At 53.1% G+C, this 10762-nt stretch overlaps 1 protein-coding gene across 23 annotated transcripts in view; it reads right to left on the bottom strand.

The window, feature by feature from the left end:
• Positions 1 to 1384: 1384 nt before the first annotated feature.
• Positions 1385 to 10762, bottom strand: part of LOC105725069 (protocadherin gamma-C4) — a 174714-nt gene continuing 165336 nt past the window's right edge. For all 23 annotated transcript variants that reach the window (XM_012464291.3, XM_012464497.2, XM_064366426.1 and 20 more), the window contains exons 3-4: positions 8566 to 8654; positions 1385 to 3413 (exon numbers count right to left, since the gene is read on the bottom strand). In XM_012464291.3, coding sequence (XP_012319714.2) covers positions 3187 to 3413; positions 8566 to 8654 — 316 coding nt within the window. In that variant the 3' untranslated portion in view covers positions 1385 to 3186. The remainder of the gene's footprint in view (positions 3414 to 8565; positions 8655 to 10762) is intronic.

The following is a 10762-nucleotide window of genomic DNA, read 5'->3' as shown; positions in this document are numbered from 1 at the left end:
CCCAGTATGGCCTGAGGTGTGGGGATGGGCTGCCTGCCGCCTCCCTCCTGTCCCCCTGAGGCCACGCGTTTCTGGTTCAGAGTTTTATAGGCACACATACCAATTAGGGGACGAACCACAGCTGCTCACACGCTCTGCCAGTCTGCTGGCCTTGCCTGGAATAGAACCCAGGCGCCAAGTACCGCGCCCCTCCTCGGCCTGGTTTTGAGAAACAAAACCCTGCTTCCATCTCAGCAACCGTGCACACCACCCTTCCTCCCACGCTAGAAAGTCGCCCCCAGATTCTTAAGTTGGAAGGTTTGGTTTCCATGACAACAGACTTGAACTGGCAGAATGGGTGACCTGGCTCCGGGAGGCTCCGCGGCGCAGAGGAAACCGCATACCCTCGCTGACAGGCCAGATAACCCCAGTGGCTCTGTCTTTGCTTTCTTGGGTCCTTCCGGGTAATCCTCCCCCCGCGTTTAAGTCCCCCCTCCACCCCCAGCTGCAGCAACCTCGGAATCCCACAGTGCTTCGAAGAGGCAGGAGGAGGGGGCGGGGAGATGGGAGGGCAGGCGAGTGAGTGGAAAAGCACTGAGAGGAAGGAGGGGAGCTGAGTGCCGGCGATCTCAGTCCTGCACGTCCTTTCAGTCCCCTTGACCCCCGCAAGAAAAGGATGAGCCCTCAAATTTCTTAAGCTTCGCTGCGGAGAGGTCAGGGGGAAGGCGAAGTCCAGATGGGGAAACTGAGGCTCGAGTTTCAGACTTGGCTTTCGAAGAATCGCCTCCCGCATTCCCTCCCACTCCCGCAGCGTTCCCAAAACCCCTAGGCAGCGGGGGTGGAGGTGCGGGGGCAAAGGAGAGTCTACCCTCCTCCCGCGAAGCCCTTCGGGGCGCTTCGAGGAGGTAATTTTCGTCGGGAAGGGGCTGGAACTAAGGAAACGTCCTTTGCCCCTCCCCCTCAACGCTGTTTGCCCGGCGCCAACCCGCCCCCCTCCCGCCCGCGCCGGGGTCTCCTCTTCTGCCTGGAGACAGCCGCAAGCGTAGACTGCACACTCAGTTGCACACTGACACGCCTCACTCAGATCCCCACCCCCACAGCGGACCCGCAAGCCGATCACACAACGGCACAAGGTTCACACACAGATCCACAAGCACAGTTACAGTCAATCACACACTGTCTCATAGGCACAAGGGCATTGCAAATATACGCAGCCATATTGCAGTCATACACACACGCGCGCGCGCACACACACACACACACACGCAATTCGGAAACAGATTTAGACGCGCAATGACACAAAGACGCCCCCCGATTCCGCCCTTCTTCCAGCACCCACCTCTCAGCTCATCACTTCATGCACATATGCCAGGAGCTTCCATCGCTTACACAGAAACGTTCAGCCTTTCAGAAGAAACCTTTTTATTATTTTTTTGTCGAAGAAAAAAAGCCATATAAATATTAGAGTATAAAACTTGCGTGAGACACAGGAAGAGGGTGGGGTGGGAGCTACGTGACTATGCGAAGAGAAGCGCTTATAGGAGTGAGTACAGGGGAGGGGGTCGCCGCAGCGCGTGGACACAGCACAAAACACGACACGGGCTGCCACGGGCAGATCAAGGACAGGCGGCTGCGCCCGCCGCCCGCTGCCCACCCGCCATCACGTAAAAGCACACCGCACTACACTACTGGCTATTCTACACCAGCCGAAAGAGGGAGAGGGGGCTCTACACTACTGTAAGGGCAGGTCTGGGGCTCTCTGGCAGCCCCGCTGGATGGCCGGGGCCCCGGGGGCAGAAGGGGGTGGGAGAGGAAGATCTATGCACAAGGAGGCACTGGGGAACGTTAACCAGGCTATGGCCACTAGGGGGCGCACTGGGGGCCTGGGCAGTGGCCTTCACGGAGAAGAAATGGCACCTGGTAAGGTGAAGGTCAGAGGCTTGAGAAGGGCAGGGGCCCTGTGGAGAAGCCCCGTCCTGGACTGAGACTTTCTGTTCATTTGGTCCCTGCCCTAGCTCCCTGCCTCGTAACCCAGGGACTAAGAACGCCCTGGCTGGCCCACCCTTCCTGCTGGGGCTCCACTACCCTTCCACCAGTGGCACCTCTGGAGTACCCAGCACCCACAGAGGTCCCTCTGACCTCTCCAGGGGATCTGGTCCTAAACCTGCTTTGAGCTTCCTTAGACTGAAATGCCAGTTTAATCCATTGGTCCTGGTAGCTCAGCCCAAAGCTGGCTGCCTGGGCTGAGCCCTATATGTAGTGGGGAGGGTCCAGCCTAGTTCTTGGTTTATGGCTGGAATTTGGAGGATCTTGTCAGTCCCCTGGGGACATACAGAGCCTCCTGCAAGGCCCTGATGCCTTGATGTGTCAAGCTTTGTCCATGCCCCCACCATCCACATCCACATACTTCCCTGCTTTATCTTACCACCCCATACTGTCTTGGAACATGCAGTAGAGTCTCTTGTTTGAGGAGGAGTGGGGGAAGTCACAGCATGCAGTGGGAATGTCAAACAATGAAACCAAAACAAAACAGAAGACTGGTCCCCAGGGCGTCAGGAAGAGGCTTGGTAGCAAAATGCCCTCCCTAAATCCAGCAAGCATCAGTACCATGGGGATGGTGACCATGTCCTCCAAAACATGAGCATTGATCTCAGGCTCTGGAAGGAGGTGAGGGGGCTGGCACCAAACCATGCTTTGGGGGAAGACTGAGAATCAAAAGAGAGGCCAAGAGGTCGTGATGCCTTTCCAACTCTTCAGCACTAAGAGCCTTGTAGGTTACCTGGTACCTCAACACCCCAACCACCTTACTCAAGAGAGAGGAACTGTTGGAGTGGGGTAGGGTGGGGAGGAGAGAGCAGGGGATGGATGGGCCTGATTGATTTGGAAGAGGGAGGAGTTCAGCTGTAACCAAAGGGGGTGTGGCAAATGGTTCTTGCTGTCTACACTAACCCCACTACCCCCATGGGTACAGCAATTGATTGGATGGGGGTTCCCAGCAGAACTCCCTTTGCATATTCAACCCCCTGGGGGTAAAAGGGGGTGGGTGTTGACTGGGCACTTGTTTCTGTTTCCCAAGGGGAGCATGGCCTTGGCCCCTACCAGTATTCTGGGGGTGAGCCCTGAAACTCTGAGGCCTGGGTACAGGTAAGGAGAAGCTGGGCTGGTTGGGGGGGAGGCTGCCCTGTGGCTCTTGGCCTGGCCTCCATGTTACTTCTTCTCCTTCTTGCCCGACTTCTTCTTGTTGCCATTGCCACCTGCTGGGGCCTTGCCATCCCGCTTGCCAGCTGCGTTGGTCAGTGTGGCATTGCTGCCTGGGATGTAGACGTTCTGGCGGTAGTCGGGCACATGCTGCAGGGTGAACTGGGGTCCGTAGCGGGCGCTCAAGCCCATGGTGCCGGCACCCCCTCCCAGGGTGGAGCTCCCATCAGCGGCTTCTGCAGAAACAGAGGAGGATCAGGTGGGAGCTAAATCAGGGTTCTCAACAGTCACTCTCTTATACTCCCATCGGTTAATGAATGCCTACACGGCACTCTGGGCCCTGACCATGTGAGCACTGGGAATACAGGGGTCACCAAGGTAGACTCTCTCCACAAGAGCTGAGGGTAGCAGTTAAGAGGCTCTGGAATGAAAAAGTCTAGGTTTGATTCCTAGCTCCTTTTCTTACTCACTGTGATCCTAGGAAAGTCTACCTAACCTCCCTGTGCCACTTCATTTTTCTCATCTGCAAAATGGGGATGATAATGGTAACCACCTCTTCTGGTTTTAGGGAAAGCTAAATAAGAAAATGTGTGTAAAGCACCTAGAATAGTGCTGGTGGATGAAAGTGTTCACAACACATTCGCTGGTACTTCTCTCAGGGCTGTGACACGGACTCTCAGTTCCTTGCCCTGGTCCTTCTCAAGGGAGCCTCTGATTTCCCACACTAGACCACAGGCTCCTGGAGGACAGCAGCCATGGTTTGTACATGTCCCTAGCTTTTGCCAAGCAAGGCCTGGCACGGAGTAGAGATTCAGTAGTTCTGTTAGTAATTGTGCAGGGTGGGGGTGAGGGGCATTCTTCCAAGCCTCCATTTCAAAACAGCATTTTTTTTTTTTTTTGATATGAGGAGTTCCACTCTGTCGCCCAGGCTGGAGTGCAATGGCACAATCTCGGCTCACTGCAACCTCCGCCTCCCGGGTTCAAGTGATTCTTCTGCCTCAGCCTCCTGAGTAGCTGGGATTACAGGCACGTGCCACAATGCCTGGCTAATTTTTGTATTTCAAAACAGCATTTGACTGCCTACCTTGTGCCAGGCACTCTGCCAGATGCTTCACATGCACGATCACTTTTAACCTCTGCACCACAGCCCAGCCAGGTATGTGGTATGACTCCCATTTTACAGATGAGGGAATCAAGGCTTAGAAGGACCAAGGCCATACCAGGCAGCACTTGTTAGAGGGGGATTCAGGCCCAAGTGTACCTAAACGCATGCTGGAAGGGACAGTCAGTCACCACCACTAGGAGCAGCTTGGACCTTATCCCTGCTCTGAGTGAATAGGAGGTAGACAGAAGATGGAGCAGAGTCCTGTTCTATGAAGCTGCGGAGATGACGCTCTCGGGGACTAGACATCTCAGGGACACTTTAGGCACAGGCTCAGTGTCACAGCTAGGTGACATCAGAGAACACCTCTGGCCCAAAGTCCCACTGTACAGAAGAAGAAACTGGGGGCCAGAGAAGTCCACACTCTGGCCCTGGTTCTTGTCGGAACCAGGAACTTGTTTAGAATGCAGCCTCTCGGAGTTGCCAGCTGATTTGTATGCACTGTAAAGGCTGAGAAGCACTTTACTACCTGATAGGGTTGCTGTGAGGACTAAATGGGACATGCTTCGTCCTGTGCAATAACCATCATCACCATCATCATCCAGCATGTCATCACCTCTACTCTTCACCTGCCCTGACTGGGTGGGGGTGGGAGAGGAGGTAACAGGAGTTTGACTCCTTGGGGCTTGCTGCTGGAGGCCCTGAGATCCTCTGTGGCTGGGATATAGTTAAAACCTCAGGGATGCCCAGGCCAGCCCAGGCCTAGCTGGCAAGAGAGCTTCCCTCCCAGCCTCCCTCTGCCCCCACCCTAGACCCTGGGAGTGGGTACAGAGAGTGACTAAAGCGGGAGAGGCTGAGTAATCCTGGGACATCAACCAGGGATTGAGAAATAGAGAGACAGGAAATATTTTCAAGCCAGCATAAGAGGGGGAGGGCACATGGGAGGGGAGAGCCGGGATGCGCCTCGGTTTTCCTCTTCCACGCAGGAGCGCTCGGGTTTCTCCAGCCTCCATTTCGTGTCGCAAATCCCCGGAGCTGAGAGACTTCTGGGGGCGGGGGAGAGGGGTTGGGTGGGAGGGAGCAGCTGCCCACTTCCTCCTCTCCTACCCCAGCTGGCCCCCACCCCCAGCCCTTTCATTCCACTGACATTTCTCTGTTTTCCCTAATTAACTCCAAAAGGGAGCCAGGTCCACCACCACCCCGCCCCCTCCCCTCCGGCCATCAGCCTCTTCCAGCCTCTCCCAGCCGGGGAATGGAAGGGGTAGGGGAGGGGTCCAGATCTGTCTTCAAAGAGCCAGGATTCCAGAGTGATTTAGGGGCTAGAGGGGAGACCTCAGAGGCGCCAGAGAAAGAAGAGGGGTGGGGGGTGGGGTAGTCTCCAAGCACACAGAAAAGAATGAGGAGGAACTCGGAGAAGCAGGGAGAAGGGAGGTAGAAACAGAATGACAGGAAGGGCCTGACTTGAGTAGCTAGAAGTTCGGCCCACCCACGTCCTGTGTGCACCCAAGATCTCTGAGAAGCACCCCAAGTGGGTGAAAATGACAAAGCCATCCCCCACCCACCTCATGGTGGGTGCCCTGAAGTCAGGCTGGACCAGGAGGGAGAGAAGATATGGAAATCAAGAATGTAATAGAAAGAGAATATCTGCCCTGTTCTGCCACTAAGGACCTGTGTGACCTTGGTCAAGGCCCTGCATGGCTCAAGCCTCTTTCCCCATTAATGAATCTGAGGGGAAGAAGTTGGATTGCAGTTGTCCAGTTCTCCAGTGCCCCTCCCTCTACACCCCACTCCCTGAAAGGCCCACCTTGGTCAAGGGCTGGGATTTTCTCTTGGTCCAAGGAGAGGCTGACTTAGGAGAGCCTCAGAAAGCTGGACATCTTATGGCCTGGACGAGCTGGGGGTGATGCCTCGTCTCCTGTGCCAGCCTGTACTCAGGGAAACTTGGCTCCCCAGCTCCCTGACCTCCCTGTGTCCTCTTAACCCACCCCAGCCCAGGCTGAAGAACCAACTCCAGAGTAGCCCAGGGAGGCCTGATTAGCTGGAATCCAGCTGGCTGAGCTGCAAACCGCAGCCTCCTTAACAGCACCCCTCCCCTCAGATGTTTATTTAAAAAGCCTCCTCCCAAGTGTTGGTTCTTACTCTCACTCTTACTTAACCCCTCTCAGCAGCCCCACAGGCTTGGCTGGGTTGGACTTCAGGAACCTCTCCGGTTTCAGGGCTAGGAAGCGGGTGTGAAAGTGAGAGCAGGGCCTGACCCACCACCTCCACCTCCCCCAGGGTCCATTCCCCAGAGCCCAGGCTTAGACGAGGGTCAGGCCCTGTGTGGGCCAAAGGAGTGAGGCCTTGACAGAGGAATGAGCTGCATGACCCGCTGGAAGGGTTTGGGACCATAAATACTGATTTCACTTCTGTTTTTAACATCTGGATTTAGGCTAGAAAGCTGCTTCCTGGCCTCAGGGCGCAAGGCCACAACAGCTAAATATACCTGTTTATTTCCCTCAAGAGCCCAACTTGGCATCTCCTGAGACCCAGCTGCCTGCCATTCCATACTCAGTCTCTGGCCTCTCTGGAGTCATAGCCCCACCAGACCTGGGACAGCTCTGCCTCAGGAGGCTGGCAGTCCCTGCCACCTCTCTCCATCCCTTCATCAGCCACAGGCCTGGCCCCACTTAACCTCACAGACATCTGGGGTAGGGTTGCCAGATTTAGTAAACAAAAGTACAGGGCTCCCAGTTAAATTTGAATTTCAGGTAAACAATGAGCTTTTTTTTTAAGAACATTATGTCTCATGCAACATTTGAGACTGGCTTATGCTAAAATAGTACTTGCTGTTTAGCTGAAATTCAAATTTAACTGGGCATCCTGTATTTTATCTGGCAACCCTGATCTGGAAGAATAAAGCAGAGCTTGAGGAAGAGATTAGCCTCTAGTCCTGCTCAGCTAATAGGAAAGCTCAGGCTGGATCTAAAGGCAGTCATAGTTCCTATAGCAGAAAGGGCATAAACTCGGAAGTTGAGCCAGGTTAGAACCTCACCTTGGCAGCTCAAAACTGGGGACCCTGAGGCAAGTGCCTTCTCTGTTCTCTCATCTGTCAAATGTGAGAAATCAGACCTGCCTTGAAGAGCTATTGAGAGGAGGCCCGTAAAGTTTGTTTAGCATGTGCCCAGGTGTGATGACAGTGCTTCTTGTGATTTCACCTGGTTCTGTACCCACCAGTCCTCCGGTCGTGCTGGAGGGCAGTGCTCTCAGCTCACGACACAGGGCAATGCCTTAATCCTCTGCCAGCCTCCCTATAAGCCCAGGATTTGCTGCTCCAGAAGCTAGTCTTTATTAATAGGCATTATTCTAATTCTGCTTTTTACCCAGTAAAAAATGGGCTTGGGTCAGCAAAGATAATAATATATTGTGCCCTTACTTTCTGCCAGTCCTGTGCTGAGGGCCTTGCATTTGCCCCTGGTAACAGCACAATGAGATCTGTTAATACTGTGCCCATTAATAGTAAGTGAAACTGAGGGGTTTAATAACTTCCCTAAGGACTCATTGCTAAGTGGTGGCACCAGGATTTGAATCCAGATTGGCCTGCCTCTAAAGCCCGTGCTCTGAAGGAGGAGTGATATTCTTCCCCTGCTCTGGGCCCTAGTGACTTTTCAGGGACAACCACCATTGGCCAAATCTCTGTTACAAAGGAAACTCTCAGTCAACCTTATGGGAAAACCAGAATCCTACCCTGGAGTTAGGGGCAGCAAAAGAGGAGCCTCCCGTAAAGAGGAGGTGTTCTCGCTGCTGGAGATTTCCACACCCACTTTCATTGCCTGAGGGTTTGTAAGGACCAGGCCCAGAACTCTGTGGTATGGCCTTTGTGGTAACATCTCATTTAATCCCTACAACAACACTTTGGGGTCCCTGTCCCCATTTTCTAGGCTGAGGAAACTGAGGTTTAGAGAGATTGAGCAAATTGATCCAAGTCCCACGGATAGCAGTAGTAAGTGGCAGAGCTAGGACCCAAGCTACGCTGTCCCATTCCAGAGCCAGACTTGTAACCACCGTTCCCTCCATGAGTCTTTCCTTGTTCTCTCCCTTCCAGGTATCCCAGGACCCCTAATCCCTCTGCTGTTCCTTAGCCACAATTCCAGGCTTTACGTTTGGAATCGTGGGTCCTCTCAGACCTGCCGAAAGATCTGGAGAAACTACACAGGTTTGATATGCAGTCTGCGGGCATGGTGGCTGTGGGATGTACCCCAGAGCCCCAGGTCTCCCACTCTCCCATGCACACTGGCACCACTTACCGCTGGCGGACGCCAGGATCATGGCTTGCAGCATCTCTGTGTCAAACTGGTTGTTGGGCCAGGTGCCGGTGTCATCGCCATTTTGGGAGCTGAGGAGAGAGTAGGATGGTGAGCACAGACTCTCAGGCTGGCACAGCTCATGCCCCGCCTGTCTCTCCCAGGGCTCCCAAACCTAGTACCCTATCCCTACCCCATGCTTCTCTCAGTAAGGTAGGAGGCACTTCTACAATCCTTCAGAAGCCAGAATCCCACAAGTCAGACCCCCAAACCAGCTCTTTACTGTCTCTGATGCATTTTTTTCTTTATTTGAGACAGGGTCTTGCTCTGTCATCAGAGCTAGAGTTCAGTGGCACAGTCTTGGCTCACTGCAACTTCTGCCTCCTGGGTTCAAGCGATTCTCATGCCTCAGCCTCCTGAGTAGCTGGGATGACAGGCAGTTTCCACCATGCCCAGCTAATTTTTGTATTTTTAGTAGAGATGGGGTTTCACCATGTTGGCCAGGCTGGTCCAATGCACTTAACATGGCGCATTTCCCCACCCACCATGAGACAGCCTGGCTTTCTGTCACAGGGAGATCAGACCCTCTCCAGAGGACTGTGAAGGTGGGAAATGGAAGAGAATGTTCCAGAGCTAGAGAAAAAGTAGGGACCTAGGAACTACCTAGGAGGAGATTTAGGAGGCCCCAAGAGACCCTGGAGCAGGGAGAAAAAATTTCTTTTCTTATTTTGAGACAGAGTCTCGCTCTTCTTGCCCAGGCTGGAGTGCAATGGCACGATCTTGGCTCACTGCAACCTCTGCCTCCCAGGTTCAAGCGATTCTCCTGCCTCATCCTCTCGAGTAGTTGGGACTACAGGCATGCACCACCACAGCAAGCTAATTTTTGTATTTTTAGTAGAGACGAGGTTTCACCATGTTGGCCAGGATGGTCTTGATCTCCTGACCTTGTGATCCACCCACCTCCGCCTCCCAAAGTGCTGGGATTACAGGCGTTAGCCACCATGCCTGGCAGGGAGAAGAAAATTCTAAAATTCAGTGGTTTCCTAAGCCCGCAGAGTAAAATCCACAGGCATATAAGAACCTGCCCCTCCTATTTTATAAGAACTTCCCCGCCCCATTCTCAAACACTCTATCATCAAACCTTCTCCAAGGTGCACTTTCCTATCCCTCAAGTTCCCTCTTGCTGCAGATCCTGGGCAGATGGTGTTCCCTAAAATGCCAGTCCCCCAACCTTTGCCATGGTGACACAAATAAAATTTATCAGAGGGGATCTCTAAATCTACCCAGACTGGGCAGGTGCCTCCCCTGTACTCCCACCCCAGTGGCTGCCCCACGTGGCACTAGTCACACTGCAACTGCTGTCTGCTCCTCCACCACACTGACCTCTGTGAGGCGGGGACTCCACCTGCTTCCTACCAAAGCACCTAGCACCAAGCCTAGCGCTTGGACCTAATTGAAACTTTTAGAAACTTTGAGTGTTGAAAAAACATGAAATGATTCATAATTATTTTTTGAGATAGAGTCTCGCTCTGTCACCAAGGCTGAAGTGTAACGGCATGATCTTGGCTCACTACAACCTCCACCTCCTGGGTTCAAGTGATTCTTCTGCCTCAGTCTCCTGAGTAGTTGGGACTGCAGGTACACACCACCACACCTGGCTAATTTTTGTATTTTTAGTAGAGACAGGGTTTCATCATATTAGCCAGGCTAGTTTCGATCTCCTGACCTTGTGATCCACCCATCTTGGCCTCCCAAAGTGCTGGGATTACAGGCGTGAGCCACCACATCCGGCCTGATTCATAATTTTAAAAAATACTAAACTATAAGAAGAAACCTCTACTTCTCAGAAGGTTCAACTCTACTTGGGTATTTCCCATAGTGATAATTTCCGTGTTTTCTGAATTTCCAAGGATTACATTATTTCAATTTGCAGGGGAGTGTTGGTGGGAAACAGCCCTGGCACATACACACAGTCTGCCCTTTAGGTAACTGTTTGGCACCATCTAGCTCAGAGAAGTTTTTCAATAAATATTTTTTGCCTCCATGAATGGGAAGAGGCTAGCAGAGACAGTTATGTGACTGCAAGGTAAGAAGAAGGGTTTGGCACCATGGGAAGGGCCATAGGATAGGCCTTGAAGGCATGAAAGTGTGTGTGTGTGTGTGTGTGTGTGTTTGTGTGTGCACATTTTGTCATGGTGAG

This window comes from Aotus nancymaae, unplaced genomic scaffold, assembly GCF_030222135.1.
Source record: "Aotus nancymaae isolate 86718 unplaced genomic scaffold, 86718_ANA_hifiasm-v0.15.2.pri h1tg000064l_1, whole genome shotgun sequence".
Taxonomy (NCBI): Eukaryota; Metazoa; Chordata; class Mammalia; order Primates; family Aotidae; genus Aotus; species Aotus nancymaae.
This window is presented reverse-complemented; position numbering and strand designations above follow the sequence as displayed.